This window comes from Micromys minutus, assembly GCF_963924665.1.
Source record: "Micromys minutus genome assembly, chromosome: 13".
NCBI classification, from domain to species: Eukaryota; Metazoa; Chordata; class Mammalia; order Rodentia; family Muridae; genus Micromys; species Micromys minutus.
In genome coordinates this window covers 11,179,804-11,200,270 of record NC_137982.1, presented here as the reverse complement: position 1 = coordinate 11,200,270, position 20,467 = coordinate 11,179,804, and the positions used below count along the sequence as shown (strand labels likewise).

The 20,467-nt window shown below is 47.6% G+C and overlaps 1 protein-coding gene across 4 annotated transcripts in view; it reads left to right on the top strand.

Moving 5' to 3' along the window:
• GGTA1 (glycoprotein alpha-galactosyltransferase 1 (inactive)) overlaps window positions 1-20,114 on the top strand; it is a 72,605-nt gene extending 52,491 nt beyond the window's left edge. For 2 of the 4 annotated variants that reach the window (XM_080928181.1, XM_080928179.1), the window contains 4 exons: window positions 3,252-3,287; window positions 6,264-6,365; window positions 13,448-13,585; window positions 17,661-20,114. In XM_080928181.1, the coding sequence (XP_080784307.1) occupies window positions 3,252-3,287; window positions 6,264-6,365; window positions 13,448-13,585; window positions 17,661-18,354 (970 nt within the window). In that variant the 3' untranslated portion in view covers window positions 18,355-20,114. The remainder of the gene's footprint in view (window positions 1-3,251; window positions 3,288-6,263; window positions 6,366-13,447; window positions 13,586-17,660) is intronic. The other 2 variants (XM_080928182.1, XM_080928180.1) reach the window with 1 other exon arrangement.
• Window positions 20,115-20,467: the final 353 nt, after the last annotated feature.

The window sequence follows — 20,467 nt, the reverse complement described above, 5'->3', positions numbered from 1 at the left end:
TGTCAGCTCCTTCACTGGCTCACAGCTACCTGTAACTCCATCCCCTAGGGATGCTGTGCTCTCCTGGCCTCCACAGGCACTGCACACCAACAACACCCCTGTCCCCAACACACACACACACACACACACACACACACACACACACACACACACACACACGGAGAGTTGGAAGTTCAAGACCACGTATGGGCGTGGCATCTCTAAGAGATAGATACCCTTGTTTTGCTACCAGACACATGCTCTGAGCATCATGGGTAGAGGTGGTCTGGCTCTGGCTACTTTTCAGGCAGTTGTTTGATACTCAGACTCTAGATACATTGTTTTCTGAGTCATGAAATCACTTGTTTTTCTGCCAGAGTACAAACAGGGAGGGACAGGTCTCTGGCACTGTCCAAACTGGCCATGCACTGACCTGAGGTGGACCAAAGGTATTCACCCTAGAGAGGCAGGTGGCACCCTGCTCAAAGGGATTTAGGTATAATTGCCTATATCCAACAACTAGTGTATATAAGTCATTTACAACTAATATTGCCTTCTGGGCCAGACAGGACTGAAGTGAGATCCTGTTTCAAAAAATAATAACAGGGGCTAGGGAGGTGGCTCAGTGGTTAAGAGTACTCATTGCTCCTTCAGAGGATCCAGGTTTGATTCCCAGCACCCTCATGGTTGCTCACAACCATCTGTAACTGCAGTTCAGAGGTACGTCTTCTGGTCTCCATGGGAAGTGATCCAAAGACATATGCATGCAAAACACCTATTCACATAACATTTTAAAAACTAATGCATAAATAGGAGAACATGGCCCAGGAAGGCATTTGATTTCAAGGTTTTTGAAGATGCAGTGCCAGAAGGAATCTTACAGGTTAACATAGAAGGTGATGGAGGTGACTGGAACCGCTGAGCATGTGTGGGCACCCAGCCTGTGTCACTCCTGTTCTTAGACTAGTTCTGCAAAGGGGGAAATGACTCTCGTGTGTCTTGATGAAGACACCAAGTCTCACAAGTGCTCAACATGAGGTTTATGTTCACGTATGGGGAAGGCCTGAGCCCCTTTTGTCTGTCAGTCATTCTTTTACTTACTACACAGCCCTTCCTTGAGCTGAGCCCTTTGTATTCGGCCGGCCTTGCAGGGGAGCTGGGTGGGATGAGGTGAGGTAGTCAGGAGTGGTTTATATCTTTGTTCTAAGTAGAATTGGGCCTTGAGATCCTCTGCTTCCTGGAGAGTGCCCATCTTCTGAGTGCACAAAGGCTACACGGAAGCCAAAGAGAGCTCTTCCCCATAGGGCGTATGAATTGGGTGAGATCTGTGCATTAGGAGCCTGTGATTTAAGTGTACGGAGGATATCAAAATAGAGCGGAGACCGAGAGACAAGGAGGCAGAGACTGCCTGGCTTGGAAGGAGATTCATAGACACTTTATGGAACACATCCTGTGGGCAAGGCCCACTGGGATCGGGTTGGGGACAGCTCCGAAGAGGTGGCTCTTTGAGCTGTGCTTTGGAGGATTAGTGCTTGCTAAAGTGTCAGTTTAGCCTGAATATTATTGGCAGCTTCTGGGAGAAGATGGTAAAATTTAGAAGGAAGGCTGCTTAAAAACAAGTTGGTAACCATTAACCACAAAATAGTGCCCCCATGCCAGGCAGTGTTCTGAATGTTGGGTTGTCTCTTCCCTTTCCTCATGGTCACCCCCTTTTTCACATGATCTTCTCTTTTCTCGTTTTTTTCTCTTTCTCCTCATTGCCTTTGTCCCCTTCTCATTGTCTCCACCCCCATCTCATTGTCTCCACCCCCTCATTGTCTCCACCCCCTTCTCATTGTCTCCACCCCTTCTCATTGTCTCCACCCTCTTCTCATTGTCTCCACCCCCTTCTCACTGTCTCTGCCCCCCTTCTCACTATCTCCTCATCATCGTTCTATGGCAAGATATCGAGTTATACCACAGGCTCAGCTGTGGGGTTCTAGACCTCAATAGCCGAATGACTTTGAGAAGACTCATGGTTTGCCCCTGCTCTTCAGAGTGAGGTTGGGGACAGAAGTGATGTGACAATTCCCAAAGCCACTGTATGTCAACAGTGCCTGGCTAGGATCACCAAGGCACTGCATTAATATGTTGATTTAGGGGCTAGGCACATTTGGGCTTGGTCCTGGAGTGTGGGTCTTGAGGCAAAGCTGCAGGAGGTGAGAGGGCAGGAAGGCAGATGCTTGCTCCCTAGGAGGAGGCTTGAGCTCTGGCATGAGGAGGAAGTGGGGAGAGGAGATCAGGGCCAAAGATAAGGGCCTGGTAGAATCCGAAACGATTACTATGGGATAAGCAAAGGTGTAGGGCTTGGGCACCATGCCTCCCCCAGGACCAAATTGTTCAGCATGTCATTTTGAGACTCTTCTCAGTTTTCCAGTCCTCGCTGGTCATTGCGACAGTACTCATTGGTCATTGCTATGCAGAGCAGGGAGGCCTTGAACTTGTAGCCGCTGCTGCTCAAGGCTGGAATTAGAGGCACCAAGCCACCACACACCTTCCTCAGCAGCCTCTCTGGTTAGCACTGTCCTGAGCCAGGGCTGCCTTGGCCACTGTTCCACTTCCTCACTGTTCTCCACATCAACTCTTCACACCTGTCACCGCTCTGCAGCAACACTAAACTTTCTAAGAGTTCTTCACAGGCAGGTGCCCAGCAGGCCAGATTTATGTTGCTGTATGTTGCCTTCTCTGTTACATTGTATATTTCAGGGCTAAGGACCTGTCTGCCCTGACTGCAGGGAGTCCCAGGCCTCGGTGTGTAGGACACACCCAGCAAGTCTTACAGTGCCTGGCTACAGCTAGTGCCCCAAAGCAGTCGTTGTCGCTGGCCTAGCTTTCTGGGTGCGGTTAAAGCAACACCCTTGGAGGCTGCTCAGCAGAAGGGATCTGAGCTGAATGCAGCAGCTGTTTCCTGGGGAGAAGAGAGATCCTCAGGGTGAGAGGACTGGTCATGGTGCTTCAACCTTGCCACTCCTTCCTCACTGCCCGGCATCTGGGACTGTGGCAGACGAGGACCTTACTGTCACATTACAAACAGCTGGGTGGCTTTAAAAGAGAAAAGGGGGAGGAAAAAATTCCCCCGAAACAAGAATCGAGAGTGTTTGGGTGCCCACTTCTGTTCCTCATTGATGCTTGTGGAAATCCCCCGAGAGCCCAGCGCTTAGGGAACACCACTGCAGTGAAGCCTTTCTGTGAACTGGATATGTGACATGTTTCTATTTCTTATTTGCCTTTAGCCCAGAAGGCTCTTTCTTGTGGATATATCAGACAAAGTAAGTGCCCTGAGTTCTGTGTATCTCTTGCATGTCTCGATCATTTGATCTTTCAGCCCCTACAGTTGCTACACAGAGCAGGGAGGCCTCAACCTCGTACCCTCCGCTGCTCAAGGCTGGAATTAGAGGCACCAAGCCACCACACACTTTTCCCAGCAGCCTCTCTGGTTAGCACTGTCCTGAGCCAGCGCTGCTTTGACCACTCTCTATAAGCCAGCCAATGTGGTGCTCACACCACAGTATAAGGAAAAGGAGAGAGGCCAGAAGAAGAAGGAGGATCCCTGGGGCCCTGGCGTTGGAGCTGTCTGTACTCCGCCAGTCCCCAAACTGGTCTTTATAGAACAGTGACGAATTTTGCCCTCAGTTGTGAACAGAGGGATCTCCTCAAATTGTGTCACGGGGATTATTTTTGGTTGACTTAGGAAAAGAACCCCGGGGACTGGATGTTGTGGCATGTGCCTGCAGGTTCGAGGCACTGAGGGGGAAGCTATGTTAAGCTCTAGTTTCTTATCGTTTGCATGGTGGCCAGGAAACTCAGAAGAAATTATTCCGTAACGGCTTTCACCACACTTATTCTTCATTTGGGTGTATATTATTCCCGGTGTCACCCCTGGTTTGGGTCCTTAGCTGCTGAGGGATCTTGGCCACACACTTAAACCCACTGAGCCCTCACTTCAGCTGTAAAAAGGAGGACAGAAGTGAAACTCTTTGGGGTTGCCAAGGTCATGTGAAAATATACACTGGGTAACCAAATAAATCAGTGGCGTTTTCGTGGTGTATGTGTGTGATGTGTGCACGTGTGTGAACAGATGTCTAAGTGCTTGCCTGTGCAAGTACCAGTGTAGGCCAGAGAACAACTTTTATTATTTTCTTCCTCTGTACCTCCGTTTTAGAGACAATGTCTCTTACTGAAACACAGGTAGTGTTATTTTTGGCTACACTAGCTGGCCAGCCAGCCCAGGATCCTTCTGTTTCCACCCCCTGCCCCACACTATGCCACAATTCTAGACTTGTACCACTCTAACTTTTGTCTGAGTGCTGGGAATCTGAATGTGGGTCCTCATGCTTTTGAAACAAGCACTTTATCTACTGTGCAATCTTCCTAGCCACTAATATTTCTCTTTTATTAAAATTGTGTGTGTGTGTCTCTATCTCTCTCTGTCTCTCTGCCTCCCTCCCTCTCTCTCTCTCTCTCTCTCTCTCTCTCTCTCTCTCTCTCTGTGTGTGTGTGTGTGTGTGTGTGTGTGTGTGTGTGTGTGTGTCCAGATTAGAGGATAACTTGGTTCTTCTACTCATATGGGTCCAAGTATTGGATTCAGGTCATCAGACTTGGTAGCATGTACCTTTTTACCTACAGAGACATCTTGCCAGCCCTTTTCTGTTTCCTATGATTTTTTTTATTCTTGTGTTCTTTCCTAATCATTATAAGCACACCTCAAATTCATCACTATGTCAGGCATTTCCAGAGGCAGACGAGGTCTAGAGTGGGTTTCTTAGCCAGGTGTGGTAGAGTGTGGCTGTTGTCTCAGCCAGAGGCCAAGCAGGAGAACAACTGTAAACTTGAGACTAGCCTGAGCTACATACCAAGACCCCATCTCCAAACAGGGTTCATAATGCTGTATGCCTGTTCACAATTACCTTGTCACCTCATCCGAGACACCTGGAATGAGAGACTTTAACCATGAGAGAATGCGCAAACAATCTCAAGTCAGGGCTAAGATGGATTATAACTAGTGTTGAAGTCTGGCAATCTTCAGAATTCCTGAAGCCATCACTGATTGGACAATGGGAATTATTTTCTCAGACTGACCTCTGTAATACACGCATGCACGCATGCAGTCTTTTTTGTTTTGTTTTATTATTACTTATCATTAAAGGCCTCTTCTGTTCACTGGGCTTCTGCATATCTGCTGTCTCAATGGTCTTTTACAGATCCCTTACTGGAAGGATTGTTATTGATAACCCTTTTCAGAGGAAAAAGTTGTAGTTTAGACAGTGTGCATTTGTGCCATGGTCACTCTGCAAGCAGGAGCAGCTCTGGACCACAAGCTCATGAATCTGCAGGGTCTCCATTCTGATTCCCTACCCCTTATCTTTCAGAGGTCCCAGGAATGAGCAGAGAGCTGAGGGCTGCCTGGAAGGGTTCACTTGACGACCCTCAGGCCCATCCTCTGCCTTTTAGCTCAGCTGCCTTTTGCTTCTCCTTGTTTCATGAGCTGCAGCTTCACGTTGACTAGCGATCCCTGACTCTTAACATCTAGCCCCCATGTAGCTGGGACTGCCTCGGTTTCTAGATATGCTTATGTTCTTCTTCATCTCCTAGAATCCCAGAGGTTGGTGAGAGCAGACAGCAGAAGGAATGGTGGTTCGCGAGTGGGTTTAACAATGGGTAAGGGATCGGGATGGGTTCCTGAAGTCTCTGAAGCCCACAGAGGACACATGGCCTCCTCCCTCACTCCTTCTGGCTTACTGGACTCCCTCAAGGACTCTCTGAATTGCTGTTGTTGTTAGCTTCTCTTGTTATTGTGTGTGTGGTGTGAGTTTTTGTGTATGACATATATATGATTGCATGTAGATGTGTACACGTGTGATTTCTCACCAGTTCAGAGAACCCTAACTCTCCCCTTCCTCCTCTTCTTCCCTCTTTCTGTCTGCCTTCCTTCTTTCTCTGCCTTCTTTCTCCAGTTATGGGCAAAGTTCAGGCTGAAGGGGAAATTTCACACTAGACACAGAACAGAAATGTTCCTTGGAGTGCTGTTCTCAAAAATCTCCCCTACTTCTGAAATAACCAAGGGTTATAGGGTCATTGGCCGGAGAGGCAGATGCTGCATCTTTTATCAGAAATATGTTGGGATCAAGGGTCAGTGCCCTGCAACCTCCAATCTACCAGGTGCCGTGTGTGATGTCTTCTATCCCTGAGACATGAGTCATGGAAACCACCTATCCTTACCAGCTTTGTCTTCTGTTTGTCCACAGGACCCACAGTTATCAAGAAGAGGACAGAGAAAGAGGGAGAGAAAACGGGAAAACTGGAGACAGCATTGAAGAGCCTCAGCTCTGGGACTGGTTTAATCCAAAGTAAGGACAGAGAAGAGACTAAGCACACTGAAGGAGGTGGCAGGGGAGGTGGGGTGCTGAGGGGGTGCGGGTGCTGAGGAGGATACTGGTGGGAGGGTGTAGACATTCCTCAATGGGTTTGGTTAAGAAACTGAGGTCTGGGCGCTTTGACCCAGACTGGCCCTGTGGTAATTGCAACAGGAAATGGCCAGCGGTGGGTGAAACAGGCTTAACAGGCTATGTAGGATGCTGCTGTGGGAATGACAAGATCAGGAGTGAGAAAACTCTCTCTAGATTCAGTTAAGACATATCCGTGAGGTAGAAATTATGAGCCAAGACATCACAGGGCCAGAAACTCACTCCTTACACAAGCAGTACGTGTTTGTCAGGAAATAGGACGTGTTAGCTGGTACTCTGCAAACTGCTGCTCGTTCACCCCCTCAACTCAGGGTCTCAGAAACCAGCCGGAGTTTTGAGCCTAAATGAGCTTTTAAAACAAGAAGTTGGTGCCGTGGGAAAGGTGTTTGCCATGCTAGTGTGAGAACTGAGAACTGAGCATGAGAGTGCATACAGATGAGAGGATTCCTGGAAGATCATGGGTCAGCCAGGCTGGTTTAGGAAGTAGGAACAAGAAACCATACCTCAAACATGGTGGGTAGTAAGGACTGTCCCCTGTGGTTGTCCTCCGACCTCCACATGTGTCGTGTGGAATCTGCATGCTGTCATGCTACATATACATTGCACACACATGCACATATGATGCTGAAGTATAAATAGACTATCAAAGGGTATCCCCTAAGGATGGGTATTAACAAGTAGAATTTTGATTCTGTGTATATGTGTGTGTTTGGATGTTCTATAAACTATTTCTTGACTCGATCACTACCAAATCTGTAATTCTTGCCAGAAAGTATGGCTTTAAGAAACACAGCAGTAGTCACTGTGTTGGGGACAGTATGGCACATTTAAGAAGTTCCTGATCTTGGAGCTGGGGTTTCTTAGCTCAGTAGAGGAATATGAGCTTATCATGCATTCAACCTTGGGTTTATCCCAAGGGCTAATACAGAAAGAAGACAAGGAAGAAGGGGAGAAGGGGGCGGGAAGGGCAAGGAAGTGGGGAGCAGATAGAGGAAGCAGGACGGGGGTGGGGGGACTTCATAGTCCTAGGGGGCAGTAGATGTGGAACTCTATTTGCCGTAATTATTAAGGTTGTGTGACAAGCTGACGGGAAGGATGTGAACAACACTGCCTAGGAGCATGAGGCCTGGGGGACTTGTGACTGGTGGTTTTACTAGGAAATGGGTACTAGGGACTGCCACAGGCTTAGGACCTCAGAGGTGGCACTGTGCTGTGTAGGTGTGGAGCTTCTGAGTGGAAGTTCAGTGGCTCAAAAGCTTGGCTGAAGATGAGCTGAAGATAGAGGGTGAGGTGTCATCAGCCTACGGGTGGCAGGGAGACCTTGTAGTCATAGATGAGGTCATCAGGGTTGAAGAATAGGACTGGATGCGTTCTGTCTCAGCACTGGAGGAACTGGCGGAGAAAGAGACCCCTCAAGGGGTGCACACACTGCTGTAGAGGAAGGAGAGAACAGTGCCTTGTTCTTTGGGAGGAGATCTCAGACTCTGGAGAAACTGGAGATGTTCTGGAAAGTCCACTGAGTTCTCAGGACAGGAGATTCATGCCAGTGTGTAAGACTGAAATTTCCACCCTGCCCGTGTGGTTTTATGGGCTGAGCATGGGGTTGCTGCCTGGGAGACATTGAGTGTAACAAGTTGGGAGCACTGCAGCTTTGCTAAGCCCCTTAGATGGGACTAGACAGCTAGGGATGGTAGCTATGAGGTGCAGTTCAGGGAGCAGACAGCTAGAAATGGCCACTATGGAGCTGAGGTCTAGACAGCTATGGGGAGGGTGTCCCCTGGACCTAGACAGCTAGAGGTGTCTACCCTAGCGATGAGGTTCCGCTGCTAGACACTGGAGATGACCACTTAGGAGTATAAGTTCCCCTGGTCTTAGACAGATTGAGATGGTCACTAGGCACCTTTTCTGAAAGTGGGACAATTTTACTGTGGTTTTTGCACTGTGAATTACTGTGGGCAGAGGGAAGAAACAGGCCATGGCTACCCCACTCCCCACTTAGCTTTACTATGAAATGACTGGCAAGCAGATGAATGATGAATATTGCTTTGAGGGCTGTGGAGATGTCTAGTCAGTTATGTGCTGCCTCGAAGCATAATAACCCAAGTCTGATCCCCAGAATGCATTTCAAACCAAGCAAACAAGACAACAGCAGCGTGACCACAAAACCCAGGTGTGGTGGCACTCGTAATTTCACTCTGTAATGAGGTGACAGGTGGATTAGAATGACCCTGGTCAGCCACTCTTATCCTGATTTTGTGAGTTTTAAGCCAGGAGAAACTCTGTCTTTAAAAAACAAACTAAAACACACGCACACACACACACACACATACACACATATATACATATATATATATCACACACATATCACACACAAACACAAACACATATATAACACATACATATATCACACACACATCACACACATATCACACACACAGATACATATCACACACACATACATATCACACACATATATCACACACATATCACACACACACATATATACACACACATACACCATACACACACGAATGGTACCTGAGGAACAACAGCCAAACTTATTCTCTGGTCGCCACACTGGGCACACACACCTACACAAGTGCACACAAATATTGGTTTAAACGACTGTCTTCACATTAAAAGTCACCAAAATCTATTTCTGAATAGGTGGATGGTGAGATGAAAGAATGAATCGGTAGATAAATGTTTTTGTGTGGATCAGCATCTTCTTTCCTGTAACCTACCACAGACCCAGCCTGGTGTGGGGCACGCATATTTCTACATTGTGAGCTGTTTTCTGTCTTCGGGTTGCTCTTGGCCATTCTCCATTCTCACAGCTCCCTCTTCCTGTCACAGGAGTTTTTGGCATCTACACATCGAATCCTCTTCCTCTTTGCGCTCCGTATCCCATCCCATCTCTCTCTCTCTCTCTCACACACACACACACACACACACACACACACACACACACACGTTCATGGCTGACTCTCACAGTGTCTTTAGCCCGGATGCCTCTGAGCCCTGACTTGCACGGATGTACCTACCTGACATGCACCCCTCTTTGCCCACCCACCTCACTGGGTGCACATGGATTCCTCAGTTCCACCCACCCTCTTCTTTCTCATTTCCCATCTCCGTTAATAGTTCAGTCCGAGCCTGGGAGAGGTTTTCCTCTCTCCCTGTTTGTGTGGCCATTGGCTCTCCGCTGGGATTCTACAGCTCGAGTCATGTGTGTTCCACATCTCTCCCCAGTCTACGGTGTGATTCATAAGAATTTAAGATAACGATTCATTTATTTGTGTATGACAACTGTGGGCGTTGGTTCTCTCCTTCAACTGTGTGGGTTCCTGGGATCAAACTCGTTGGCAGGTCCCATGCAAGTGCCTTTGCCTGCTGTGCCACCTGGCCAGACTAATACACTGTATTCTAATACTTGTTCTAGCTAGTCCTTGGATACCATTAATGTACCTGTGCATAAAGACATAGGTGGGAACAAACTCCTAGTAACCTAGAGACCCAGATGCTTTATTGTAGGAGGTCTGTGATTTTCCAGAAACTTTCATCCTCTGTGGTGGATCTGGACATGCCGAGGTGACACAGTGTTGAGTGCCCCATGCAGAAGGGAGGGTATTTGAGTGGCTCATGGCACCGTTTCCTACCTCTCTTCAGAACCTTATCATGGCGATCTTGACTCAGGCAGCTGACAGTGTCACAGTGGTTTCTTTGAGGAGATAGGCTTGTGGGGTTTGGTAACTGAGCTTGTTTGAGGCACAGGTTCCCCCTAAAAGCCGGTCTCTCCTCATCCTGTCTCCCACCTGCCCACACCCGCACTTCCAGGCTGCCGTCTGGCTTCTCAGTCGCGGGTCACCGACACGCTGAGCTTGTCAGAGGGATTAAACAATTAACTGCCGGGAAATAGAATGTTTCAATTTTTAATTTCACTTTAATTTTTAATAGCGCTGTTTTGTCTTCCTGCTCAAAGGAGGCTCTCCCTTTCAAATACCCAGTAGACACTGGGTTTATACTCGGTTTCTAGCAGACAGGGCCTGAAAGGCCACGCAGCTGAGGAGTGGCCGGCAGGGTTAAGCACCCTCTAGGATTGAGGGGAGAACTGGGTGTCATTTCGCAACTTTAATTTTTTTCAAATCCTATTTTTGATGATGGTTTTAAAATGTTTATCCTTCCTTGCAACCCATCACCCACCAGAGACAGTGGGAAAGAAAGGATATGGGGGAAGTAGACCTGTTACGAAGGCTCTTTGGAGCAGCTCCCATGTGTGTTGTCTGGAAATCTGCAATTCAGTTCACAGGTCAGCAGTGGCAGCTCAGTCCACTCACAAACACCTCGCAGATACATCAGCAGTCCAGTTCGTTAGAGTCAGGTTAGCAACGGCAGTGACACGGCCTAGCAGACACAGCCAGGCCTCAGCCTTGGCTTGAGTCAGTGGGAGGGGCCAGCAGGAACACCAGCAGAAGTTCTCTGCTGTGCCTCTCTCAGGGAAGCAAAGATTAGCAAAGACAGGAGACCCACAAGTGTTGCGCAGCTTAACTGTGCCAGCAAGCCAAGCTCTGTCTCTGTCACTCCGTGGAGACCTATTTCTACCCCTCAAACAGCAGGTGTTCTCCATGGACTTTGCCTTCAGCGTGCGTCTTTCCTCAGCACTTGCAATCCGAGCACTTGAGTCCTTGGAAGCAGCAACAAACCACCACAATTTTTTGGTGTGTTTCTCTCTACGGCGCCCCGACAAATGCACTTCAACTATGCGATGTAATCTTTCATCACGTGTCCTTTCAGGTGCTTTAGCAGAGCACCCTCTCTCCTGTGTCTGCTTCAGTGACACGTTCCTTCACAAGCCTTTCACACCTGTGTCCACTTTAACACCACGTTCCTTCATGTGTTTGCCCCGGGAAAACACCATCCAACCAACTTTCCAAAGGTTTCCTTAGGTTTCCACTTCATCGTTTCTCTGGGCCAGTGTGACTCTTTGTATAAAATAAGTGGCCAGTGGCTCAGTCCCTTTCCCCTTCTGGAGCCTCAGTTGACTTGATAGTGGGTGCTGGCAGTGACTCGTATGGGGCTAAGTCCAGGAGATAAGGGCATGTACTTAGCTCCTGGTATCCACGACCCACTAAATACATGCTTAGTCCTTTCATTGAAAACAGCTTAACACCATCTGCTCATGTACAACAATGACCAGCACCGTGGTTCCTACACAGCAACAAGACTGGTGGACTGGCTTGCTCAGAGCTACTGAGACTTCCTTCCTTCTTTTCTACCTTCCTTCCTTCCTTCCTTCCTTCCTTCCTTCCTTCCTTCCTTCCTTCCTTCCTTCCCAGACTGGCAAAGTCAACAACCCAGCAGCTGAGCAGTAACATCTGAGGGAGATGAGGCTCACAAACGCTGCTTTAGAGAAAGAGAATTATGGTTATTGATTATTATATGGTTATTTATTTTTCTTTTTGTTTTAAAATCCTGTCATTCAATGAAGCCAGAATGGGACAGGAGTAAATGTCCCACCAGGGTAAAGCTCTGCAAATGAGTACCCCACAGAGCTGGCTCCTCTGAACTCCTAACACCAGCGACACAAAGGCCTGTCACGGTTCAGTGCAGATGAAATGCCATGGTAGCTACTGAGTGGACAAAGGCAAATCTGGGGTTTAGCCAGATTTTATCAGCTGAGCGAATGCCTATCTAAGGAACAATGGAAACTGGGGCTCAAAGCCCTGGACGCCACAGAAAGACTCTGGGTTCAAGTCTCAGCTTTTCCCCTTAGTAGCTGTGTGACTTTAAGTGAGTTACTTAACCTTCCTGTTCCAGGTTCCTACTTGATTAAATAGGAACCCGTTTCTTGCACATGACTCTGACACAATGTAATCTCCTGTAGCTTCTGGTTCAGAGCACTGGCAGATGAATTTGCTTGATGAGACAGTAGATACAGTTGACTTCAGAGGTGACCCTGTCTCAGAAGAGTGAACCTTCTCTGGTAGCAAGTCTCACAGGAAGTGCTCTGTGTTCATTGATGTAATTGACAATATTCATGGATAGTTATATGGATTTCGACAAATGAGTGAGTTTCCCTGACCTTGCTTTTCCTACCTGGATAATGGGTCGGACTTGCGGGAGGCCCAGGAAAGAAGCCCGTCTAGGGCTGGTACAGAGCCCACTGTAGTATCTCTCATGATTGAAGGGAAGCCCCAGCACCTGCGCCTACCCTGCAGCAGGCACACTTGGTATACTAGAGGTGAAGCCCTGTCTCAGCGTGAGACTCCAAGCAAGCTGGCACAAGGCACCAGGTGGCCAGGGGAGCAGTTGACAAGTCTTTCCCCACGCGGCAGTACACCAGGATGGGGGTAATTCCAGCTATCCCAGTGAAAAAGAGGCATCACAGATTGACAGGAGATCAAAGTTACCTCAAGAATAAGAGAGAAGAGCCTGGTGGAGGCTCTACCAGCCAGGCCCTCAGGAGCTCATGCCAAGGCTTGTGCACACCCTGCCTTCCAGCCACTGTAGAAAGTACTGGGGACATTCATCACATGTGCAGCCACTAAGGATTACAGTGTGTCCCAGTCTTCTGGCGGCCCCCTTGCCTCCCAGTTGGGTGGCTCTTTCCCTGCGATGCTCGGGCAAAGGCCAGGTCCACACTGCAGACAACAGCACTGGGAAGGTTTCAGGAATATGCAAATGCTGCAAAGCTAAGCAAGCTTGCTGACATTGTGTTCCACCCACCCAGCACCTAGCATCTTTGTACTCAGTCTGTTCCAGTGAGTTGAAGGTGAATTGAACTCATGCCTGACCCCTGCCTAGACTCCGCCCCTGCCTAGACTCCGCCCCTGCTGGGCTCTGGTGCTTCCTGTCCTTCATGCAGTCAGGATTCAAGGACAGTCACTGGTCTCCTCTTCCCTGACCAGTCTCTCAGCACACCGTAGTGTAATGATTCTGACACAGTGTTGTATGCTTCTCACCAGGAACCGCCCAGATGTTTTGACGGTGACTCCGTGGAAGGCGCCAATTGTGTGGGAAGGCACTTACAACACACCTCTGTTGGAAAAGTACTACACCAGACAGAAAATCACTGTGGGGCTGACAGTTTTTGCTGTGGGAAAGTAAGCATCATTGATAAACTCACTCTTGATCATTTTTCTTTCTCTCCCATCCAAGTCTTTGAGGGGATCCAGAGCACCGTGGAAGCTGGAATTTGTCCAGAGTTACTAGACAGAAGACTTCCCTCTTGTTTCTTATGATGGCGGGGGGGGGGGGTGTTTAATAGTAGGCGATGGGTTATTTCTCTTTCAGTAAATAAACCAATTCAAGCCAATTAATGATATTAAAGGTAGGTTTATTGGGAAGCTGCTCTCCAGTGAGTTCACTGGCCTCAAGGACTGAGGCCAAAGATGTCACCATGGGGAAACTTGGTCAGAGGGAGAGAGGTAGAGAGGGAGAGACAAACTGTGTGTGTGTGTGTGTGTGTGTGTGTGTGTGTGTGTGAAAGAGAGAGAGAGAGAGAGACAGACAGAGAAAGACGAGGAGGGAGAGAGGGCACAAAATATTTGAATTATATAGGGAGGAGCCTCTTGGGGAGGACTGGAAAATTCAGAGTTGGGAGTAGGGTGTGTCAGATAAGGACTGGGGGATGCTGGGAGAACATCCAGGTCTGCTTTCATCTATAAAATAGGCACCTTGGTCCCTTGTTTCAGGGTTGCAAACCAAACAGGAGGTAAGTCCACCCACTGTCACCTTACAGGGGGAGTGGGAGTTAGAATCTCTTCAATGCCACTGATACTCAGAACCAACAGCCTCCCTGCCTCAGGACCTTCCTAGGAAGGGCCAAACAACCAGTCGTTGGCTGGCTGAAATGGAAGTGCTTCTGCTGTCTTGAAGCCCAGGGCCAAGGACAGGGTGTACATGCTTGGGTATGTCAGAAGACAGTTTTTGAGGCGATGGCTCTCTCCTTTCACTATGTGGGTTCTGGGGATCCAACTCAAGCCTTCAGGTCTGGCAGCAAATACCCTTACCTATTAAATTCTTGCTGGTTTTCTTTCTTTTTCTGTCCTCTGGGTCTTGATGTTCCTACTTCCGGGGGGGGGGGGGGACAAAAACAAATCAACAGGAAGTCATAGACAAGAGGAGTTGACCTGACATTGAGCTTTGACAAAACAGGACCTAAAAGATGCTGTGGTGTCCCAGGACCCCCACTGAGGGCCCAGCAGTCATTCTTGTCTTTGGGAAGTTCTAACATTGCTTAGTGTGCTCATTCCCTGAGACCTAATGCCATCCCAGTGGAAAACAGTGGCTCTGGAGTTCAGACATTTCACTAGAGAAATTTGTATTGTTTAGGGATTGGAGTCAGGGCTTAACTCAGCCAACCCTGTGGGCACCGAAGCCATGAGACAGCCACGTTGCACATTGATTAGATCCCAGCGTTTCCCTAAAGGAACAGAAAGTCACCCACTTTCCCCCAATGCTATCAACCATCCAGTCACAACTGCAGAAAAACAGAAGACAGAACAACAAAAAAAGCCCTGTGATCCTTCTCACATCCCGGGGAAAACTGTGGTCTCAGCTAGGCAAGTCTGCAACAGGGATTCCAGAGAAAGAACATCTGGACCTTAGGGCTTGGCTGTTGCTTATTTTTAATTTCCATGCCTGCAGCACTCCAACCTCTTAATAAACTGTTGGACATCACAGTGACAGCCCTCCCTGCCCGGCTCCTAAGGTTTGCTTCCCAAGCTTTGGAGCACACTGGATTTTCTTAGAGATCAGAGTACAGAGGTGTGTCCTGACCTCCAGCCATGGGGTCCTGTCAGAGGCCCCCTGTACCATTCAAACGTATTCACCTCATCTAAAGAATCAACGCTAGAAGCCCCTAAGCTCCCTGATGCCAACAATAAAAGTGCAATTTCTTTTCATGGCACGGAACCATCCAAGCATTGAGAAAAACCAAAAAAACAAATCTACCATTGCATTCAAAACATTGCAATTGGCTTCCAATTGTGTGCTCAGTAACTGATTATGGTCCATGTCCTCCTGACTCCTCCCTCATCCTTGATATGGCTTCAGAAGACAGTCTGTGTCTTGAGCTTGCAAAAGGTATCAATATGGTGTCTTTTGGTTGCGTAATAGGGACCCTTGTTCACTGCTAGTTAGGAATACAAACTGGTGCAGCCACTTAAGAAATTACAGCAGTTGCTTGCACAGCAAAAAAAAGTTCTGATCATAATCTTCTGATCAAATTCTTTGGTGTTCACCCAAGTGAGCTGAAACGTGTCTGCACAGTAACCTGGGCAGCTGTTTTTAGAAACTCTCTTCGCCGCTGCTGAAACTGGGGAGCAGAGAAATCAAATGGAAATGTGAACTGATCAATTCCAACAACCGGATAGTATTTCCTGCTGGAAAGTGAGCTATCAAACCGCAGAGGAGGAGGAGGAGGTTTTTGTCACTTGTCATAAGTGAAGAACCCAAGCTGGAAAGGCTCCTGTGATGTCCAGTTAGTCATGGGTCAGCCTGACACCGGCCAGAGTCATCTGAAAGGAAGGGACCTCAACTGAGAAAGCGGCAGACAAAATGCAGCTGCAGGCAGGTCTGTAGGGCACATTCTTAGTGACTGATGGGGGACGGACCATCCCACAGTATGTGGTCCCATCCCAGGGCAGGAGGTTCCAGCTTCTATTGGAAAGTGGCTGAGTAAGCCATGATGAGCTAGTCAGTAACCAGTGCCACTCTGTGACCTCTGCATCAGTTCCTGCCTTCAGGTTCTCCCCTCCTTGAGGTCCTGTCCCAGACTTCTAAGATGTACAATGATGTGGAAGTGGAACCCAAATACTTCTCTTCCCAACTTGCTTTTGTTTTGTGTTTCATCAGAGCAAATGGTCCCCGTGTGAGACAGATCTATACCGTCCACCTTCTGACTCTGATTCTGATTCTGGAAGAGCCAAACTATGGTGTCAGGGAAAACAATGGTGCCTGTGAGAAAGAGGCAGAAAAGGAAGAGCCTAGAAGATGGTTCAGGCAGTGAAACTCTGAGGATACAGCAGTGGTGGTATACCCGGCACTCTGCTTTTGGACATTTCCCAGTGTGAACTGTGCTATGGCAGATGTGCCTTACATTAGTGTGAGTGTGCCGACTGTCACACACCTGCCACCGGGAGCATGGGTGGCCCTAGTAGGGCAGGCTATTTGTATGTCAGGCAGGAGGTATGTGGGTGCTCCCAACACTTTCACTGTGTTCAGAATTTTTAAGTTTTATCTGTATTTAATTTTGTATGCAGTGGTGTTCTGCCTGCATGTATATCTATCTGTGTGAAGATGTTCTATCCCCTGAGCTGGAGCTACAGACAGTTGTGAGCACCATGTGGGTTCAGGGAATTGGATGCTGGGAACTGAACCCAGGTCCTTGGGAAGAACAACTACTACTCCTAACTGCTGAGCCATCTCTCCAGCCCCAAAGAATACTATTTTTAAAAAGATAAAAATGCTAATAAAAATTAATTAATTAATTAATTAAAATACAAAAACAACTGTAGTTTGGACTGCAGCTTAGATGTTTGGCCATCTTAAATGATACCCAAAGGAAAAAGTAAACTAAAATAAGGTGTAATCTCAGATTATTCAAGTATTTGAATGGACTTATTGTTTTTGTCCAGGCGATACACTGGTGTTTGGGATAGCCAGCGATAGGTTTGTAGCATGGCCATGCACTGAGGGATAGATCTATATCCTATGAACCATTGTCTGTCACAGAGGAGGAGGAGACAGTGCTGCTCTTTGGTTTACTGAACAGAGTAGGTCGGGTTGAGTTGTGAATGCTCAGAGGACGCCAAGAAACATTCTATCTTCGGGTTTGACACACTAGCCTCTCTGGATATCCAAGAACTAGCTCCTTCTCTGACAGCAGGCTTCTAAACTGGAGCCTTAGCCCAAAGCTTACTGCAAAGAAGAGTAGAAGAGAGCACATCGCTCTCAGGGTGGCCAGCCTCCAAGAGCAAGAGGACAGGGCCGCGCATGCCCAGTCTTAACAAAGCTGCAGTGTGAGAAGTCACTTTCCATGGACTGAGTGGCCTGGACGCTCCACTGGCCTCAGGAGAACCTATCCCCTCCAAAGCATGCAATCCAGATCATCTCGTGTAATATTCAATATTATATTATCTGTGTATGGGAGTGTAATGGCCCTCTCTGTTTCAGGTACATTGAGCATTACCTGGAAGACTTTCTGGAGTCGGCTGACAGGTACTTCATGGTCGGCCACAGGGTCATTTTTTACGTCATGATGGACGACACCTCCAGAATGCCTGCCGTCCATCTGAGCCCTCTGCACTCCTTACAAGTCTTTGAGATCAGGTCTGAGAGGAGGTGGCAGGACATCAGCATGATGCGCATGAAGACCATCGCGGAGCACATTCTGGGCCACATCCAGCACGAGGTCGACTTCCTCTTCTGCATGGATGTGGACCAAGTCTTTCAGGACCACTTCGGTGTGGAAACTCTGGGCCAGCTCGTAGCTCAGCTTCAGGCCTGGTGGTACAAGGCCAGTCCTGAAGAGTTTACTTATGAGAGGAGGGAACTGTCGGCCGCGTACATTCCATTCGGGGAGGGGGATTTTTACTACCACGCCGCCATTTTTGGAGGGACGCCTGTTCACGTTCTCAACCTCACCAGGGAGTGCTTTAAGGGCATCCTCCAGGACAAGAAACATGACATAGAAGCCGAGTGGCATGATGAAAGCCACCTCAACAAATACTTCCTTTTCAACAAACCCACTAAAATCCTGTCTCCAGAGTATTGCTGGGACTATCAGATAGGCCTGCCTTCAGATATTAGAAATGTCAAGATAGCTTGGCAGACAAAAGAGTATAATTTGGTTAGAAATAATGTTTGACTTCAATTGTAATGGAAACTTGAGATAATTGCTCTGGCTAATTCCTCAAAAAAAAATTATTAACACTTGATTTCGACTTAAAAACAAAATCAGAAACCAAACCCACCACCACGGCAAACACATATGATTTCTCCTAACCTCGAGCCTTGTAATATGTGAGAAAGAATCTACGACAAGTAATCAGGTGTAAACTCTCAGTGGTTTCTTATGTATTCTGGGTTTGGGGTAAATACAATATCAGCGGAAATCAAAATCAATTTGCCAAGGGTAAAGAAGACACAGGAATGTTCTGCTAGTGTGTCAGAACTCACTGTAGGCCACAGGGCGCTGAGAGAAGTGTTCGACAACAGGAGGGGTTCGGTCGGAGTTGGGGAGCTCTGTTCCATTGGTTTGTCTTCCTCCTTGTGGAGGTTCCAAAGCAACAACACAGAGAGGCTTTGCAGCCAGAACCTCAGGAAGGATAGCAGTGTGACAGCAAACTGTCACAGCTAATGCCTTCCTGGAGTCACTGGCGGTCCAGGCCCTATTAGGCTATTGTGTGGCTTCTGGGCATAAAAAGGCAGAGAGAGATATCTTGGTGGCCCATGTTCAGAGTCCCAGGAACTATGGGGGTGACCACTTAGAGGCTACGCTCTGGTGGAGGGACACAGGGCACGGGGATGGTGTTGGAACTTGGTTATAAACACAGATCACCTTCTTAACAATGACTAACAGCAGGAATTGAGGGGAAAGTACATCTTTTTCTTTTTGGCCCAAATCTTATTCACACTGTTAGCCTTGTGTGTTGGACCCTGTGATGAGGGTGGTGGGTGTGTCAGGGGAGCACCACAGCACACCGAGTATAAGGAGCCAGTTTTTCTCAGAAGACGATCTGTCATCTGGTCCTACCACCCCCTCTGCACCCCAAAGCTCCTCAACCCATCATGTTCCAGTGCGGAGGACTGGCGTGCAGCAGATGACCGAAAACAAAGCCCTCTGTCACATGACATCATTTCCCCTGCTCTGTCTCCACTATGCAAGTGTGACAGCCAGACAGATGTCGGGGACATGGGTAATAGACTGACTTTGTGGCAGTGGAGATTCGGTCACTGTGACTGAACTGCTTGAAGGTCCAGTACATTTATTTCTCTGAGAGGATTCTAAGAGCCTCTAAATTGGTGGTTCTCAACCTGTGGGGCACGACCCCTAGTGGTGGTGTCAAATGACCTTTACACAGGGGTCACCTAAGACCATTGAGAGACAGGTATTTGCATTATGATTTGTAGCAGTAGCAAACTTACAGTTAGGATGTAGCAAGGAAAATGATTCTAGGGTTGGGGGTTATCCATATGGCAAGGAACTGCATTAGGTCAGAGCATAGGGAAGCTGAGAACCATTGCTCCCTATGGGTATTTAAGCAAATCCGTGTAAAGGGTTGTGGATCTGTATTTCTGTGTGTGTGTATATATTTATATTTTGCTTGTCTTCCAGGTTAGCTCATCTGTTTCTATCTTTAATTGATTTATTTAAAAGGCCATTGGTGAAAAGTCTTGGTGAACCGTGTGAGGAGCTTCAATAAAAAAAGGATCTTACCTTTGTCCACATTGGCTCCACCTCTTCCTTTTCCGATTGTTAACAACAACAAAAGTCACATACCCACCGAATTCCAGAACTGTTGGGGGTTGCCAAAGGAACCTACATCTCAATAAGAATTCTGCCTCTGGAGAGCTTTAATGGTCCTGTGTCAAGGAAATAACATTTTGAAAGTCTAGGGAAAAGGTTTGAGGAATTTTAAAGGAATTGATTTTTTTCAATAAAATTCATCTGAGTATAAATTCCTAATGAGTAAATTTAAGATTTTATTAAAGGTAATGTTTAGGCATTTTTAAAATAAATATTCTGGTTTACAATTGAATAAATTGTTTTCTCAGTATATTCTGCTCTGGTTTAGGGACTGGTCACACTGAAAAGACTTGAGTCTATCATGAACCCCTCCTCCACAGTGGTACACTTCCTCCGATGAGACCACGCCCCCTAATAGTGGCACTTCCCATGGGTCAAGCACACTCAAACTACACAGCACCACAGTGAATGTCAGGTGCTTTACCAAAACATAGGAAACGTGCAGTCCTGG